The 19669-nt window shown below is 43.1% G+C and overlaps 1 protein-coding gene across 2 annotated transcripts; it reads left to right on the plus strand.

The window, feature by feature from the left end:
* Window positions 1-234: 234 nt before the first annotated feature.
* LOC143160478 (LIM/homeobox protein Lhx8-like) lies at window positions 235-13747 on the plus strand. Of its 2 annotated transcripts, XR_012995387.1 has the most exons (4): window positions 235-302; window positions 642-800; window positions 8397-8562; window positions 13519-13747. XR_012995387.1 is itself a non-coding variant. In XM_076338207.1 (3 exons), exons 1-3 carry the CDS (start codon window positions 243-245, stop codon window positions 13693-13695), a joined length of 396 nt encoding a protein of 131 aa, XP_076194322.1. In that variant the 5' UTR covers window positions 235-242; the 3' UTR covers window positions 13696-13747. The 2 variants fall into 2 exon arrangements, 1 of the variants encoding a protein (XP_076194322.1); XM_076338207.1 differs by lacking the exon at window positions 8397-8562.
* Window positions 13748-19669: the final 5922 nt, after the last annotated feature.

Below are 19669 nucleotides of genomic sequence, written 5' to 3' on the forward strand. Positions count from 1 at the left end.
CTGGCGGAGATAACGATCCCGCCATGCTCAGAAGGCGGGTTTTGCGCAGGAGGTGAGGCCAGCGAGGCAGGTCCCCGCGCGGCGGGGTCCACCCACTTGAAAACAAAACTTTTTTCCTGCAGGCGCTGAGAGCAGAGACCTGGCGCGGGGTCCCCGGAGCAGCCTCGCCGCGCCGCGCCCCCGCCGCCCGCAGCGGAGCTGGTATGCGGTAGGGCGGTGCCATGTATTGGAAGAGCGACCCGATGTTCGTCTGCAGGCTGGAGGACAAGGACCTTCCCGCGCTCGGCGGCCCCTCGGAGAAGGTGCGCGGGGCGGCGAGCGAGCGCACCGGGAGCGGGCGGCAGCCGGCGGGGAGGGGGCGGCGCGGGGCGAGCGCGGCGCCGGTGCCCGGTGCGGGGCGGCGGCCGCTTCTGTCGCTTTGCGGTTCCGCCGCTCTCCGCTCGAGTCCGGCGGCCCCTCCGCTTGGCCCCGCGGAGAAACGCCGGCTCCCGCCGCGACCCTCCCCGGCGGGGCGCCGTAGGTGCCGGCAGACCGCCGGGCCGGGCCGGGCCGGCGCGGAGCTCCCCGCCTCTCCCGGGCGAGGCTGGCGGCAGCCGGCGGGGCCGGGCGCTGACCGCGGTCTCCCGCGCGCTCCCCCGCAGGCGAGCCCCGCAGCGGCCGACGAGGACTCCTGCTCTTCCTCCGCCGCCCTGTCGCCCTCCTCCTCGCCGCGGTCCATGGCCTCGGGCTCCGGCTGCGCCCCCGGCAAGTGCGTGTGCAGCAGCTGCGGCCTGGAGATCGTGGACAAGTACCTGCTGAAGGTAAGAGCGCCCGGCCCGGCGCCTCGCGGGGGGGCCGCCCGGCCTCGGACGGCGGGGCCGGTGGCGGCAGCGTCTCCCCACCGACGTGGCCCGGCGTGCTGCGGGGCGGTGTCGGCCGCGGGACCGGCTCCCGCTGTGTCGAGGCCGCGGGGCCCGGCCCGGCCCGGTGCCGCGGCTGGCGCCCGGGCTGCCCGGGGGAGAGCCCGCCGGGACGGCTGGGGCCGTCGGAGGCGCCTGGCGAGCCTCACGGAGCCCGGTTCGGGGCGGTGAGCGGGCAGCGGGCTCCGAGGAACCTTGCCCCCCCTCCCGGCACGCCTCTCCGAACCGCTTTCCCGCGCCGCTGTTGCGGGAGCTGTCGGCGTCTGTGCCGTCGTCGTGGCTTGCTCCCCTTTCCACCCGAAACGGCGTGCCCGTCGGCTTGCGAGCGCCAGTGGAGTTACTGCGGAAACGGGAGTACCTAAAAGTACGAAGTTAGTTGCGTGCTTGTCTGTGAGATTCGGGCCTTAGAGGAAAACGGAATTGCTGCTTATGTTTTGGGTAACGCTTTTCTGCGTTTCTGGGATTGTATTTTCTTGACGTGCTGTGGGAGAGAGCGGGGAAGAAAGCTGATGGTTCAGAGCATGGGTAACTTCCTTGCCGTGCTTTACGCTCCTGGTTAAGCGGTGGCGGTGTGACCCATTTGTTATTAGCTAAAACAAGTCTTCTAGGGCGATGTCGTGAATCTCAAAGCAAAAAGTGCCTCTTGAGAAACGTGGAAATAAGTTATTCCTGGAAAAGGTGGTCTAGTAACGTCTGTGAAGGAAACGAGCTGTGTGATTGCAGAGTAGTTTTGCTAGCCTGAGCATTCAGGAGTGAGATCATTTAAAACCAAACAAAACCATGTGACTTTAAACAGAAAGTGTTAATGTGGTTGGGAGGGGGGCTATATTCCTTCTGTATTACGGCCATTAAAATTATCCTGGATCAGACTTTTGCCCTCTCTCCTTTCAAAAGTGAGATTAGACAGTCGTGCTAGAAGGCACTTGATTCCATTAGATGCAGCCTTAAATAGAGCCACTGTATATCCTGCAAAGTGAAAGTCGGTAACGCCGCTGAAAACATCTCGATGTTATTATGAGATCTTTCGCTTAGATCTCAGTTGGGGTGAGGAGGTCAAAGGAACACGTATGCTGGGTTGGTGTTCATTTAAAATAGGGTAGGTGCAGGTGTGGGGGAGCTGCTATATACCTTTTGTTCTAGCAAATCCAAGCCGCCTTTGCAACAGGCTGGGCTCGCACATGAATAGCGCGGTAGGACTGGGAGCGGAGCAGCTTGAACTTGGTCCCAGTCCCACTAACTCCAGTGACACTTTGGTAGCTCGTTTACTGATTATTGCTGTCTCCTGTATGAACAGTCGGGGTAATGTGGCTTGGAGCAAAAGACCTCTGAATGATTTAGCCTTAGGTTTCAATTAGCTGTTTGTTACTGCTTCCTGCACAGGCAGAGAGAGAAAGGAATCTGTGCTGGTAAACTGGTATCTTGCTGATCATCAGCAGTACGTCTTCCAACTTCAGCCCTGTAAATTAATAAGTAAGAATGTAGACGGGCGACATCAAATGGGACAACTATCAAAGCTATTGATGTCCTGTTCTGTGGAAGAGCATTAGTCTCCGAAGACCAGGCGGTGAGATGAGCTTTGTGTGGCTGGGATGTCAGCTCTCGCCTTCCCCGGGGCTCCTGGTGTGCGCCCCTGCGGGGGGTCGCCTGGGGAGCCTTCGCGCGGGGGGACTGCTGAGCAGGCTTGGTCTGGGCCAAGTGCTGCTGCCCTGTGTCTGCCTGCAGTGCTGCTGTTTTAGGAGATACTTGGGAGGATCAATTTGGTGACGGCTGTTATCAACAGTTTTGCATTATGTTGTGGTGTAAATTTGTCAGTGTACGGGAAGATGGCTGCCAGTAAGGATAATAGTTGGGAGAGCGTTGGGCAACTGCAAACCGTAATGTTATAACCTGAAGAATGACTGAAACGGGTGATTCTAGCATGAGTGTTGGAGTCAATACTCCACTTTCTTTGTGGTTTGTCTGGCAGTGTTCTGATGAAAGACACGTCCTGGATTATCTCAAATCTGCTGCTTTGCCATAGGCAATATATGGGCTGTTTGGGATGAGATGAGAAATTGGCTCAGAAAATTAAAAAAAAAAAAAAAAAAGGAAATCTAAACTTAGTCATTGTTTGGTTTACAAAATTCCTCCTATGCAGCATGGGATTATCCAGAGGGTTATTACTTAATTTTTATGGTCACTGGGAGTCTTGGGTTTTCAAATTTATTTAAGGTATTTAGCTGATGTGTGATGCACAATGTCTGCATGACGAAGAGTTCTCTTTATAGGAAAGAAGAGATGAAAATAACTGCACTCAATTTATTTGCCCAAAAAATTATATGCGAGTTTTCAAAACTGCTTTCTGCTGTTTTCCACGACTATGTCTAGTTTCACTATGGATATTACATGTTAAAGAATTGTTGAATTTGCTATTAAAATGACTGCTGGTATTTTGAAACTCACAGTCCATTCACTAACTTTGCTTTAACAGAAAGCTGGCAAATGAAGATGTGGTTCATGGTGTGTTTCTGTTTGACAGACTTTTTCCCTTCAATGCTCACACTTTAAAACTTCAAATCACTTTGCAAGGTTTGTTCTTTGTTAGGCAGGACTTTTTACAGACTGGGAAACAAAAGTATGTAAGTTAGCTGCCTTCCCAAAGTCATGTGAGGCCAAAACTTGCTCTGTTACTCTAATGCTGTGAGAACAGAACCGGGCACAAAATACGTGGAACTTGAATCTCTTGCTTCCTCTTCTGGTGCTTTTAATTACAAAACCATGAAGGCCTATTCTGAAGATCTCCATCAAATTAATTAACCCTTAATATGCATGCAGTTCTATAGGAAAAATATTTTGCCTTGAAGATAAATTTTCCATGAATCGTGGTACATGTAATTTTTGGCCTTGTCTGTATGGATGGAAAAAACAGTTTTTGTAAATATGAAATCTAATATTGGTAGCATAAACGTAATAGCATAAACGTTGAGAGGCACCTGACATTTGCCATCATGAAGGACCCCACAGCTATCTCTGCAAAAGCTGCTGCAAACTGCAGAACACTGCCCAAATGGGGTTTTGCACTCAAAGTGGGCTTTGTCCTTGTCCCCCTGCCCCGGTGCCACCCACCAGTTCGGATGTCCCCCTGCCCTGATGGTGTGATGCTGCTCTGAGCTGCCGAGACCTCTCTGCACATCATTGGGGTGGGGGGGAATGGTTGTTTGTGGTGTACAAACCAGCTTGTAAAGCACTGGGGACTCCTTGGCGATAATAAAAAACACTATCTCAATGTAATTTGTTACCATTTAGTATTCAGGAAACACTAGTTGAGTTGCACTCACAGCCGAAATCTAGAAAAAGAACTCAGAAGAGGAGGGGTTTATTATCTTCTCAGGGTCCCTGCATTTTAATTTCCTGATCGGATGTTTCTCTCTGGCATTTGGGAGCAGATGACCCTCTGATCCCACCAACCTGATGAGTGACATAAGGCTCCTCGACAGCCATGCCCCTTCCCACTCTTCCTGCAGTGCAGGGCGTGGCGGGCGTTGAACGTAACACTCTTGAACTTCCCACTCTTCCCGCAGCGCGGGCAGCACGGTCTCAGCAGAAGGTAGTGGAGACACCACGCTTCTCCTCCCACCAGCACACACCACCCCTTGGGGAAGTGCACTAAGGCAGCATGACTATCTCCAGATCTTCCCAGAGCCCGTCTTTGAATATACGATTTTTTTTCCATGTATATACAGCTTTTGTAACATTTTCTGTACATCTGCCTTTTAAAATTAAAAAAAAAAAATCTAAATTTAGCTATGAAAACTGCAAAATACATGTGTGGGATGTTTTTTTTTTGAGATGTTTATCAGAGATAAAAAGTCATCAGGTCTTGACTTGAGCTAATAATCTCTAGCAATTCATTCCACAAACACATGGCGGCAGGTCCCTGGCTCGGTTCCCCGCTCACTCCCAGGCATGGCAGTGATGGGAGCACAGGACAGACCTGGCTGCAAGAAGAAACTTTTCCTCTGAGGTGGCCAATGCAGCCAGGGCCAGCGGTACATCCACCGGAGGCTTCTCACCCCTTTGGCAATGGGACAGCTTGCCCACAGCAGACAAGGATGCTGCATTTCACTGTGGGGTTACCATCAGCTGCATCTCTGAACCCCGCATTGCTGGAATGACAGGTTAGGGACCTTTGTGACCTCAGCTGTCTGCTGTAGATACTGAAAGAAATAAGGTGAAACATTGATTTCTCTCTGCAGACAGAATAATGTATTGCTTTGCTTTCCTAATATGCATATTGATTTCATTAACTTGTATAATATCTAGAAATCACTAACGTGACATAAGAAATAGATTACTGTTCTTTTTATGGCTTGGACATAATAATTAGTTTTTATGACAAATACATAGAAAAATTAAAATGTGCTTATGAGGGTTATTAAAACCAGCGATGAACTCCATTTTCTACTAATTGAGAATCTATACGACTTTCCAGTTTGCAGTCATCAGATCCCCCAGCATCTGGAAAACCTTCCGCTTTACAAATGATTCTGTTTTCCAAAAGTTTTCATAAATTTTGACATATTCACTTGCATGAAGGTTTCTTGTAAGAAAACCCTAATTTCCTCTTCTTTCCTTCTCTTATTCTTCCCATTTTAGTCAGAAGGATGAAGCACCTTGTGACTAAATAACCAGACACAACCATAACACTCAAATGTGGGGAAAAAAAAAAAGAAAAGAAAAAAAGGACAGTTAATCAAAGGAAAGTTTTTATGAAAAAAAAAAAAATCCCAGGTTGAAATGTGATTATTAGGAATAAGTAATATGTTTGAACCGTATGTGATTGAAAAGAGGGGGACTGCATTAACAGCTAGCAGGGTCTTCAACAGGCCAGTCGACCATCTGCAGAGCTCATTGACAACCATCACCAAGCAACAAAAAATTCATAATATTGCCAAATGCAAACCACTGTGACTACTGTGAGGTGTATTAATTAGCAGAAACAGATGTAACTTATTTCTAGGAGATTACACTGACTGATATCCCACGCAGCAGCTAATGCTGCTAATCCAGCGCAGTGGCTAATTAGCCAGTGAGATATCTGTATGTGCTTGTGAAGCTTCATCACTTGCTCTTGACCCCCTGCCCAGCAATAAATCCAAGCCTGCTTCCGTGTGGTTTGGGAGAGGACACCCTCCAACCAGTGGCTTTATATAGAAAGTAGATGATGCCAAATATTTGTGATGCCAAATATTTGTGACCCCAAACTAAAAATGGCAGGATTGCAAAGAATCCCCTTAAAGGCTGGACTTTGCACAGATTACTATCAGTCAAGTGGTTAGTGAATGAAAGTCACAGTGTTACAATGCAAAATTCATAAGTTACCATAAATCAGCATGCTTCGAATGCTCCAAGAAGCAAGAAACTGTTTTAAAACACCCTTAATTTTGTCAAGATTTTTAAATTATTTATATCTACGTAAATCCTCCACCTCTCTGCCAAACATGTACACTGTTTTCATCCTCAGACCTGTAAACAATTTTGATCCCCTAAACACCTCTAAATGCCACATCTAAAATATCTTATTTTAAAATAAAAAACAACCATAAACATCACAACAAATTTTTTCCAACAAAATTGTTTTTATAGTTGAACATATTGTACCACAGTATCTATCATAAAACAGATAATTGTGCTTTTTAGAGTTGCAAAATCATTTGTAAACACTCAACACCCCCCCCCCCCCTCGCTCCACTTTTATGTACTTTTTTTTTCCCCAGGGTGCATTAGAGTTGCCACACAAGAAATATTATTTTATCCCCCTCTGCTCAGCCCTGGTGTGACACATCTGGAGTGCTGGGTCCAGGGCTGGGTGCCCCTGGAAAAGAAGCATGGAGAGAGTGGAGCGAGTCTGGGCAAGGGCCATGAAGGCGATGAAGGGCACGTCCCAGGAAACAGTAGCCACTAACATTAAGATTGTCAAACAGGAGTAGATGAGCAAGAGTAAATCAACAGCAAAGATTTAAATTTGTATGCAGTTAGTTGAGTTTAAAACAAAATGTAAATTGCTGTATTTTAAAAGGTCTAGGTTTCAGAGAAGAAACCCTTCATGGATGAAATCCCATCCCAAATTCCCAGCTTGAGGTAGGGGCAAATAAGGTTTTTCTTTGAGAAGGAAATTCCTTGAAAGCCAGGATAAGTGGAAACTGCAAGTTACAGAAAAATAAAAGTTCAGAATTTTTCAAGCCATATTCATCTGTGGAACCACTTAATTGCCCATGTGCCCAGCAACATTTTACTACTCCTAAACGGCGATGCCTATGAATTGTATTACTGTGCCAGTCTTGACCCACGGTATCTCACCTCCTTATGGCTGCTGAAAAGAGTTAATGGAAGGAAAAGAAAGAGTTTGCATTTTCTGGAGCATTTCAGACATGCGTTGTAAGTGTAACTCCAAGGGCAGCTCACAGATTATTACTCCTGGTGAAACGCGTAACCTGAGATCGTGGGACAGTCTCACAAGACGGTGTAGGCGGCAGCGCTGGCTCATTGACTGCAGCAGCTCAGCACAGCCCAGCAGAAATAACGTGAAAAGTCAAAGCACCTCCCTCCCTACCTGCACCCCCCATGGTCAATTTAACTGTTTATGAATGCATAAAAATGCAGGTAACCATCTAGATGACTCTCCAAGTAGCATCATTTTTTGTCCAGCTGAAGCCCCCCCATTGTAATCAAATACTGCACAAAGATAACACACAGATTTTTTTTCATGGCTGACAAAATAGAATAATAAGATGAGCTTAATATTTAGTGACTTGTAAAATACCCCCAAAACAGATACGATTTTTAGAGTATAGTTAATACAGTTTTTAAATCAGTAGAGTAAATAATATAAAGAAGCAGACAACAGCCTGTGCTAGTGTGGCACAAATCTTCATTTATGTGGCAATCAGTCACCAACTGGGAAAACTAAGAGTATTTTTTTTCTTTTTTGCATTTACATGATTAGTTCCTTAACAGCAGTTTGATTGAAGAGCATTGCCTAAAGGTCCTCACCTCTTGCTTATTAAACACGCTTTGTCTTGTACGCAGAAGCAGCGTTGGCACACTGGTTCTGATAAAATAAATTATGGGTGAGCTGTGAATAAAAATGGCTACATCTTGATTCGTCATTTATTTCCAATTCATGTCAACACTAAAGCGTGAGGAAAACCTCATAAAAGTAGTATTTTTGTAAGTTTTTGATTAATCTCTTTTCCTTTGACCTATCATTAGCAGTATAACCATAATTTGTATAAACTAGTGAAATATCCTTTATGTTTTAACTAGAAATTTATTATCACGTTATCTGTTATCAGTGATCAATTTGTTTTAGACCAACTTGAATATCAGTCTTAAATTATAGAAAAAAGACCCACATGGCCACAGGAACATGCTAATGCAGAATTGGAAGAAAAATCAAATAAAAAGATGCGTAAGCAAGTATTCTGTCTGTTGTATCTATTGTATTTCTATCAACAGTATCCTGGAGTCACAGGGGCAGGAAGGTTTCCTGGAAGCGGATGCTGGCTGGTTAAAGGCTGACACACCTGGATTCACATCTACAAGATTTTTCCTAAATCATTCGTTTCGGCACAGAAATATTGGCCTTTACCTGCTCTACTTGTGGCAGTGTCACTTCTCAAAGGTAATGATCTATTTTAACCTCAGTAAAAGTTTATGAAGGCATGAGAGACTTGGGAAGACGTCAGCAGTGGCAGATGTGTCACCTGCATGGATGCCGTCCCTGCTGCTCCCTGCCGAGCTGCTAATGACGGTGGTGTGCACCGACAGTCCTTGGACTCTGGAAGGGTCACGTTAAAATAGTTTATTTATCTTCAGCAGCAATATCTCAAATAAGTAAATCTATTCGGATTTGTCAAAACAATTTGAAATGAGCCATGCCTTGAATATGGGAATTGAACGAAAAGCGAGTTTATACTTGAGAGGTTTGCTGAAGTCAGTGAGAGTTTTGCTATTGATTCATCGAAGCAAGGCGTTTTCTCTGCATCGCTAAACCAAAAATACATTGTGGCTTTCGGCCATGTGCTCACCGTGTGCTGCTTCTTGAAGGTTCAGACTCTCACCCAGGTTTTGTGAGCAACGGCCCCAGCAAAGGTGGAGCCGCACGTGAGCAGGGGCAGGCGGCAGGGACGGCTGCTTCCATCATACTTGGAGGACTGTTACCAAGCCAAGAAGCCATTTATAACATGCGCATTGGAATAAATTTATAAATTCAGAGGGTACCACTGCATAAAACTTCAAGTAATGGAAGCCATTACAAAAGGGCTAAATTTATTACTAAAATTAATGAGCATAAAAGATTAAGAAAATCTTACCAACTATGTATCAATCATATCACTGTGATTGATTTTCACGTAGAATAACCAAACATTTAACTAAGAACTACCTAAATTGAATACATTTTTCATAAATATTTTAGTAAGATTTAGAAAGTTTAACAAAAATTAGGCTAAAATATCAGGTGGATTTTTTCTGTTATGAATACTAACAGTGATTTTCAGGGACCATTTTTACACTGTTATGCTAACATCTCTGATGCTTACGTTATGAACCCATGTTCTTCAAAGACTGAAAGTAAGAGCTTAGCAAAATAATGTATATATTATGTATAAGAGAGGTTGGCCCCGAACTGGAAACAAACCACCACTTCTCCGAGGAGGGATGGAGATGTGTCTCCAACTGGGGTGCTTCTGGAACAAGCACGTTGGCCTAAACCCCAGAGTTACCGCAGGAGCAGAGGCAGATAGCAGCCCCAAAGTTTCACTTTGCAACCAGAGCCTGCTCTGCGAAGCAGGAAGGATGCGCTCTGAATGAAGGCTGATGGGCAAAATTTGTTATGATGCTGAAAGTTCTTTGAAAGATGAACATGACAGCTTTCTTTTTTCCAAGCAAATCGAAGGATCTTCATCTCTTACCCACAGTTATTTTGTCATGCAACCATTTTTCCATCAATGAAGAAGCAGACTCTCTGCAGATAATCATTCTTCAATTTCTGATGCCATAGATTTTCCCTATTTTCTGTGACTCATATTGTTCACTTGGTAGATGCAGAGAGAAGGGAAAGGACGAGCACTTGTTCTCTCTGCAGCCCTTTCATCACTCTCCTACATTTTTTCATTACTGTACTCAATTTATCACTGAGAAAATACAGAAATAGGAAAGCTATATTCTTTGCCTTGAGATGGATGTTATCAGCAGTTTGATGCTTTGTAAAGCAGAAGAAATGTAGAAAATAAAATTGCCATTGCTGTTAATTGATTTGCAAAAATCTAGTTTTAAATCAGAAAAACCTTACTGAACCAAAAATCTAGCAATACTTTATTTTTTTTTTCAAAGCTTTCCATGTTTTTCCCTTAAGTGGAAAGCCATTCTCAGGCGCATTGACATCACCAGATCGCTGGGTCCCCAAACAGCATATTCCCTCTTTGACGGGTCTTTGGTTTCCAGCAAAGGGAACGAGGTCTAGGAGCAATCCCATCCTAATCTCACTGGCTAAATAAACACTGACCATTGATCCTGAAGGATAAGCCCCATTTAGGCTGGGGAAGATCAGCACAGGTGCCGGGGTGCCGACTCCAACCACCCATTGCTACAGTGACTGCAGCTCTCTGCCTCGTTCAGCTTCTTCCAAAGACTGGTTAAATGTTCACTCAGTTGCATGAGCCTGTGTAAGGGATGATGATTTTGGCTGAACACGTTTTCCTGTAACTCTAGCACATTTGGGTTTTTTAACCACAATTTCAGCTGTACTTAGCAAGCTAGGAGTAATTAGATACTTTTTCATTGATTATCTAATTATTTTTCTTAACTTTTTAAAGCACAACTGAAATTGGTTTAAAAGGAAAAGCAAAGCACTTGATTTACAAAAAAACCTTACTGATTCTTGCTACTAATAGTACTGTAATGGGATGATGTGGTGTTACGTCTTTCTGGTATGAAAAACTGAAATAAAAGGAAATTAGACAAGCATGTTTCTGCAAGCCATGAAGTCCTTGAAGCAATCATATCCCATAAATCAGCATACACGTGTGCCTTGTGCAGGTGCAAGTGGGATGCTTTCTAGCTTCGGAGAGAATCCCTCGTCCAAAATACAGACTGTCAGAGTATGGACAGAAAAAGAATGATTTTATTTGGAAATTCTTTCTGTGCAAATGGGGATGAGATTTGTGTTCGTGGGATTAGGTCTTTATGGTCTTCTCTTCTTAAAGGGAAGGCGAACTGTCACGGTGAAATGTCCCTCAGGCATAGAGAAGATGCAGAGCAGAACTCCCACCTTCCGTCTTTCACACACTGTTTTTCCCACTGCCTGGAAAAGCTTTCAGACATATCACAAACTACTTTCAGTAAGCAACGCTCTTCAATCAAATCGCTGCAAAGGATTTAATCATGTAAATGTAAAAACAGAAAAAAAGAAAAAGCAATAACCCACTGGCTAAAACTAAGGTTTTCCCAGTTGGTGACTGATTGCTGTCTAAGTAAAAGGTCTGAGCCACAAATGATACTCTATTTTAGTTGCGTTGTTTAAGCTAATTTAGCACACACTGATATGAAAGTACTCTGAAAAATCAGGGATTCTTTCTGTGTATCTTACATACCACTAAATATGTGATTTATTTAATTATTTCCTAAGCAAATTATATCAAATTTACTTTTCATTTTGATTCTAAGAGGGATTCTTCTCTGCTTCAGATCCTCCAACACATCCCAACACCCCCAACCCTCTGTCCGGCACTGGAGACTTGTGTCATGCTTGTGCAACTGCTTCTGTATAAGAGCTAAATATAATCCTAGGAGGGATTCTGGGAAGCATTATCTCAGATAATCAATGCAAAAGTCTTATATGCAGTAGCACTGGTATTGTTTGATTAATGAAGTTATTGCCATTCAGTAAAAATGTAAATAAAGATTATACACACAGGTTATTCTTGAAGATCCTTTCCAATTTAGTAAATTCAAACATTTACTATCATCTCCACACCTGGAATATAATGCGATTTTAATAGTATATTGTTACAGAAAATAGGTACCCCCAAAAAAAAGACTGATTAAAAATATGAAAATGCTCAAAGGTCAAAATAATACAACATTCAATGTAGTTAAAAAAATTACTCCCCCGTATTAATTTTATATGCCAGCATTTCAGGGGAATGATCACTAAAAAAAGACAAGAAGAAAATTGTTTACATAGGGTAAGAAGGGAACAACTGGGTGGAACAGGATAAACATTTGTCAGTTAAAATACAATCTGAGTAAATTTGCATAAAACAGAACGCTTCAAAAATCTCATGATCCACGGGAACTTTCTGAAGACCTCTCTCTGTGATGAAGCAGATTTAGACTGGAGGAGGACAATAATATACAAGCAAAAAATGTATAAATAGATCTGCATATAGATCTTTTCCATCTGTGAAGTACCATTAAACACCTACACCTTCCAAGGCTTTCTAAACAAGCAGTTTACTTCCCAACCCGAAGCCAGCTTAGTCAGATCTCAGGTCTAACCCGTGACTGCTTTACGTGAGCCAGCACAGTGCCAACTGACTTGGGCTGCTGTCCTCTGGTCCCTTCCCTGTAATTAAAGTGCAAGGTATGATGGCTTAACATGTTACCTATGAGCAGCCTGTTTCCTAGTCATTATAGTCTGCCAAAAATATTCTAAATCCTTTCTTTCTTCCTATGCCATTAGATATATGCTACGCTGTCCTCATTTCTCCAGAAAGTGTCAATAAGTTGCTAGTTACTATATGAGGACATACACATATTATTCCCTTAAAACCCCACTATTTCTCTTTTCTTTTCAGACAATAAGCTAAATACTACAAGGTTCAATTTAAAACCAACAGAGAGAAAATCATAGTTTGGTAAAGCCAGAAAAGCAATGTAATGTAACAATTCAGAGTAAACTTATATTTCCCATTCCGTATCATTATAGATAAAGCAACAGTTGTGTTCAGTCTTAGCGAAATGGAGAGGCTGCTTATTCGGGCTGTGCAGGCTGTAGACTGCTGATGTTGCTGTGCACATTTATGTGTGTATGTATAAATAGAAACAGAGGACATAGAGAAGCGAGAAACAGGTAAAGTGCTGAAATTTGGTAGGCATAGATTTTAAAGATGAATTAAAACGTAAGTGGGCATAGAGCTTTTCACTGAAATATTTATGCAACATACTAAGTACCAAGAAAAAAATTCTAGAATAGAAAATTAGAGGTAAAGACCATCAGTAATCTTTACAGGCAAAATGAGAATATTTGAAGTTTTTGGCAGATAAACAATAATATACTTGTTGCCACTTTTGCTATCACATGAACTATATGAAAGATCCGTAATGATTCAAGATGCTTTCTTGTAACCGTGCATTTTTTCTTTGGAGAATTTTATGTGTTTGATTTTTCTCCAGTAAGGCTGGATGACAGATTTACATTGTATTCCCAATATAGTTATTAAAATACTTTCCCTTGACAGTTCTCTGATTGCATCACTCCCCCTTCTTTGAATACCAACCATATGTCTCTGCTTACTTTGCATTTTAAATATCTTGTTCTCATCTGAAAAGCAATTCGTTGTCCTTTACTCCTCAGTACGTGTCCACTCTCGCCCGTTACAACGTGAACGTGCAGTTTGATTGCCCCCGTGGCCACCTGCTCAGATGGCATGATCTTCCCCTTCCCTTCATCCTCATCTCCTTCTGCACCGGAGAGCCCCGTGGAAAGGACCATGCAATTCCTGTGACCCCTCGGGACCCACCGCTGATGTGATTTCCACATCGAAGCAGCTGAATACACCTGCCCGCAGAGCTGATGTACCTCACCTGGTTATAATGAAAACCGGCATCCATAGTCATATCACTTCGAAGATGTTGTCACGTGTTAACTGTTGGGAATTTGAAAGTCAAATTTTTCAAAGGTCAGGGTGACTTGAAAAGTGGCATGGGCCAGTGGTGCTTAGGAAAAACTTTTGTACTTTGTCAAATGAAATCTTAAAAATGGGGCTGAAAGGAACAGAATCAATCAACAACTTCAACTCTTTGCTCCAAGAGAAGATCAAGAGTATCGGAGACATCTCTGACGCGTCAGTCTCACCTTGGCTTGGTAGCTTATGGCAGAGATCTCCCCAGGTGACCTGCTCTGGCTCTTGTCTGCCCACAGAACGGGAAATTTCCTCCTACTCTGAACCTCCTTGCTGGGAGGTTTTCTTGAACGCTTGTCCTGCCCTTTGTGTCCTCTTTGTAACAACTGTGCAAGTATTTGAAAATTTGTTTTAACCTGCTAGAATTCCCTGTCTACAGGTATGAAATCTTTCACATTTTTGTTGGGTGTTATATTTCCTATTATTAGTTATTTTTACGCATTTAGTTTTTATTCTCCTTTGAACTGCTTTACCTTGTCTAAAACTTTTTAAAAATTATTCTTCCCCAAATTGGGCATCCCATTCCAGCTAAGACTTCATCGTGGACAGATAAAGCAGAACAAGTAAAAACTGTGTCCAATTCAGGTACTTCCAACCACTGCATCTCCAGATGACATCTGCGCTTTTCCTGCAGTATTTATGTTGTTGTCTCAGATTTAATACATGGCCCACTATAACTCTTCTGAAGCACTGCTGCCTATGTAGTTTGCGCTCATTTGTGTATTTGATTTCTCCCTAAGACTGCTGTCTTGCACTGTCCTTATTGAATTTCATCTTATTGATTCCAGACCATTTCTGAAATCCGTCATTTTGAATTTGAAGCCTGTTGTCACAAGTACTTGCACTTTGATGTCACCTGCAAATTATATAGATGTATTCTCTAGTATATCACCTAATTCATCTATTGAAATCTGTATTAAATCCTTCTGGAATCATGGCAGACCCATTTGATATGTCCTTCTCGCTAGACAGTGAATTACTGACAGTCATTCCTTCAGAATTATTTTTAACACGCTAGGTACCCACTTTACAGCAATTTGTTCTGGGCTGTCTTTCTTTAATTTTTGGAAGAGAAAGCCAGGACTGACTGTGTGAACATCACTCTAACGTCAAGATGTGACTCCCATCTGCTGCCTGACCTTTCCTGGGAGGTGAGTTACCTTCCCAGAGAAGGAAATTAGACTGGTCTTTCATAGTGCCTGCTTTAAAAATTAATGTTGCTCGTTTATCATCTATTACCATTTGATTGTTTATAAGATTCCCTTTTTTTAGAGTGTTAATTCCAGACTTTTTTCAGGTCAAAAGTTAAGCTCACTTTTTTATATTTTCTGGGGTCTTCTGTTGATTGTTTTTTAAAAACTAAATACTGGGTTTCATCTTCCCCCCAGATTTCCCAAAAAATTTGTCAGGATGCAGAGACTGCTTTCAGAAGTTCAACGATGAATGCTACCAGTTTGTGATTATACCAGCTTGTGTGATGCATCTCAGCATTTAATTTGATCTTTCCCTATTTTGGCTCCCCCTCCTGAGGAGTAATGCTCTCCAGCTCCCTGATGGAAGTGGGTCAGAGGGAGGTCTGGTCTCTGCACATGTGGACCAGTGGCAGAAAGATCTGCTTTGCTTTGGGCTCCAGCCTCCATGGATGGAGGAGGAGGAGGATGCAGTGTGTAGGGGGGTCAGAGGAAGGATGGGGGACCCACCAGGGAGGTTATCCCCAGGTGCCCTGTGCCCCATCCAAGTGTCATGCTCAACTCACACACATTTCTTCCTGCAGCTCTGGGACAGGTTAGATCACGAGTACCATCCTGAAGCATTTGCATGTTTCTGTACACAGAAGGATGCCTCTCGTTGTCCAATCACATACTATTTTTACTCAGGAAAATGGTTCTTTAGTTATACTGAATGCTAATATATACTGAGAAAATTTCAAACGAATTGACTCAATTCAGATGAATAAAGGCTTGTTCCCTGAACTAAGTCAGTTGGTAGGTATTTATTCAGTATTTATTTTTGTTCTCACTACATAGCCTAGAAATTAGTAATGATTATCTAACATTTAAACTTGGAATTGCTTTCCACATTATTAATTTCTTCTCTCGAGTTTCTGCAGAACTGCCCCAATCGCACGTAAATGTGCGAGCAGTATGATTTAACCTTCATGACGTTCCAATGACACGGGTAGCATTAGCATTAATGGGGATTAATGGGATTATTATTATTCACATTTTACAGACAGTTAACACCAAATTACACTCAAACTGTTACCTGCCCAACAGTTTTGGATACCTGACCAGAGACAGTGCAGGCAGCATCTTCTGGCAGAATTTCAGTGTCTAGCTGCTGTGGGAGAGGCCAGGGAGAACCGGCAGACGTGTACTGCCAGCTGCCACCCTGCCCAGAGCCGGCTCCTGCTCACTGCACCGACTGTTACCATGGGGTTCGAGACTATTTTCACAGTTATGCACAAAAAGGGAAAGCTAAGTTTGCTCCAGGATCCTAACTTTGCAACTAAGAAAAGTCCAAGTGAAAATTTTACTGTAATTTCAGCCATGGAATCACAGAAATAGATTCAATTTCTGTTTCCACTGTTACAGTGACATATACTACGTTACAATACACGATTACCACCCTGAATGTCTCTGCTTACAGAAATCAATAAAAATGAAAAATTTAAAAAGATTCTATGCACTTGTCCCTATAAATTACACTGATTATTAAAGACTCCAATAACAACAAAGAAATCAAATCTGTCCTCCTATGCAAAAGTATCACAAGGGTCACAACCATTCAAAGTAGGCAGCTTACTCCAGTTAATATGGACTTCCAGAGCTGAGTACTCAAAATCCTGTTTAATTAGGATTTCAACATCCAGCTAGTGACTTCGCTTTGATAATACAGATCACCACTTTCCATCCTAGGTTAAAATTACAGCAGTAGCTTGTCCGTGCTGGGTAACTATGTGACATACCAGATTCATAAATAACTAACCATTTCTCAGTGTGAACGAGCATCTAGATTAATTTATAGTACTTCAAAGTTAAAAAAGACTAATCATATTCTGTTGGCGTAGCCAATGATGAAGGCAACGCTGTTTCCCTTTGGGAGAAGGCACAGTGGCAGAAGCATCAGTAGAAACGGTTAAACTCCATAGATGTCCTTTGCTACCCTATTTGGCCAGTATTTCCATGGGGAGATCAGCATGCTTCTGCAAGGAGAGAGCCACAGGAAGAGCCCTGAGAGCCACTTGGAGTGCCTGGATGGACCCAGCCGGGGACACCGATCTGCTGCCTCACACACCTCCCTGGAAATAACCCCAGCTCAGGGCTTAGCACAGATTTGAGAACTGGGAAAGCGGTTTTTGGGCGTTGGGTTTTTCTTTTTTTCAAGCTAGCTTTTTGTCAAAGGTGGAAAGGAAGGCACATACAGTTTTGGGAGGTGTGCCGACACAGCTGTCCACTACCATGTACCCGATTCGCCCAGGCTGAGAAATACCTAGACTTGACTCAGAAGAGATGGGACATTGGAAAACAGTCTTAAATTACCCTTGCCATTACCAGCTCGACACTCACCTCCGCCAGCATGGTTGTGCTGCTCTAAATTTCACTGTGTGCCCGTCAGTGTCAAACGCCCGTTACAAGTTTACGCTGCAAACGCGAGCAATGTTGGAGGCATGGCACAGACTGGCATTGGAGCAAGCCCTCGACATTCAAACAAGAACATGCAGAGACCTCGCTTGGGACTCTCACAAGATGACCAGCATGGACCTGGGTGACGCACTGCATGCCCTGCTGCAAGGTCAGCCTGTGTTTGCCCTGGGTGCTGCTCTGGACACTGTAATGGAGCCTGCGGGTACCCATGAAGAGAAAAGGGATGCTGGCAGGAGTCAGTGAAGTACCTGTAGGGGAGGAGGAGGAAAGCCTAAGAGCAGAGAAAGCACATTACAGGACAGCAGGAACTCAGAAGTGCTGGGCTGGCAGGGACCTCTGGAGATGGTCTGGTCTAACCCCTGCTCATAGCAGGGTCACCCAGGGCAGCTGGCATGTGGAAGAGCCAGAAGAAAGCGAGCTCTGGGAGCAAGAAGAATACTGGAGCTGGAGAAATTGATGTGGACACACACATGGTAGCATGCAGTCAGAAAATACTTGCTGATGTTCTACAGCCTTGAAAGTACTGCCTGGAAAACCTCTTGCTCAATGGTATTTTCAAGGGAAATCGTGGGCACGTGCAGAATGAAATCCTTGTAACCGTTCATGATATTCAGTTTACCCATGTCTATGCCATTCATCTTTTTTCAAGAAAAAGATGAACAACACGGAGTGGGAAAACCTCTTGTTTCTCCTACCCATCAACATGCTTGTTCCTATGAAAATAAAAATTAGCAGTGGAGATGCTAGTGCCTGAGGAAGCCTTGCACAGTTCAGACATTTCAGAGTTGGGAGGTTGCTATGATAATTTTCAATTTCAGTCAACAATGAGCTATAGCAAGACTTTTCCAGCTGTTAAAAGGTGCCTTTGCAATGTGAAAGCCTCATGAGAAAACATTATCAATGGATATTTCTGTTAGGATGAAATAGGTATTTGCAATGTGGGGTTTGAGGATTTACTCAACATTGTTTTTACTCTTTCCACCGCATAGCAACAGAGGTTATTAAGAGCATCCTGTGAAATACTAGTTTTGGGACTCCATGTTAATGAACTTCTCCATGCTGGAAATACTAAAGACTGACAGAGTTAAAAGCACTTCACCAGTTCAGGTCTTTTTATCCATACAACTGCAGTTCAGGAGCAGATATGATTATAATATAAAACTGTGAATTAGTTAGGGAATGTTTTATTTGTGACCAAATTAATTTTAAAACTCATTTAGGAAAGAGTATGGAATCATGGCTAAAGCAAAAGATAATGTTAGCCACAGTTTTGAGCTCCTTGCCCTCGTACAAAGGTTCTGTGCTAAATAAGGCACATGAAGAAATCAGTTGACATCACTAGGACTCTGAATAGCATCATGTGAGGACCCAGAAATAAATCAATATTTGATTTTTGAGTGTATGATGAGGTGGTCAAGTTCTGAGACTGCTGGGTCTAGTGGCCAGTCGTAAATGCAGTAAGTTGGGCTGATAACCAGTGTTGTGGCAGGGAAGATGCTGGGCTCACACCTAACACCAAAGGGGAGCCATATTTGCAGGGGGAGGAGACTCAAAGACCAGATAAATGGATTACTCTTCTAGCCACAAGAAATATAAGGGATTATGAGTGGTGTTTCCAAATTAGCACATGGCGAAATGACAAAAGTCTCTAGTTGTGGTCAGAGAAAACTTTGGATGAATAAATATCGCTATGTTATTGATGAGATCAGTGCTAAGAAATACAGGATCAGACACCAATATGTGCCAGTGAGGATGGCCCAGGGAAAGCTTAGCTCAGTCAAATAAAGAGTGAGATACAAAGTAATAATAAAGCGATTTGGTTTCTAACATCAGTGATAACGAGTGGAAAGACAGAAAAGGTGACTTTAAAAGGACCAGAACAGATTATGGTAGCAAAATTTTTTTGAGGAAATACATGAACTAATACATAATGTAGAGAAAGGCAGATAGTTTTACTATTTACCTTTTCTCATGTTACTATGACATCCAAAAAAAAAATCCCCCCAAATAATAAAGACAATCAAGATGCATTTATGAAGAAGTTAAAAACATGCAGTACGTAAATAATCATTTCCACAAGATCTCATGGATGCCAGGAATGCATATTGAATATTGTTTCCCATCATACTGGACCACAAAAGAAGAGGGAAACATTTGAATTTCAAACCAAACAGCA

The sequence above is a fragment of the Aptenodytes patagonicus genome, chromosome 5 (assembly GCF_965638725.1).
Source record: "Aptenodytes patagonicus chromosome 5, bAptPat1.pri.cur, whole genome shotgun sequence".
NCBI lineage: Eukaryota > Metazoa > Chordata > Aves > Sphenisciformes > Spheniscidae > Aptenodytes > Aptenodytes patagonicus.

Excerpts from the sequence above, each read along its gene's own strand:
- LOC143160478 (XM_076338207.1), top strand. The coding sequence starts at position 243 with ATGTTCGTCTGCAGGCTGGAGGACAAGGACCTTCCCGCGCTCGGCGGC. Across the intron at positions 303-641 it reads TCGGCGGCCCCTCGGAGAAG|GCGAGCCCCGCAGCGGCCGA; the intron begins GTGCGCGGGGCG and ends GCTCCCCCGCAG. Across the intron at positions 801-13,518 it reads TGGACAAGTACCTGCTGAAG|TACGTGTCCACTCTCGCCCG; the intron begins GTAAGAGCGCCC and ends TTTACTCCTCAG.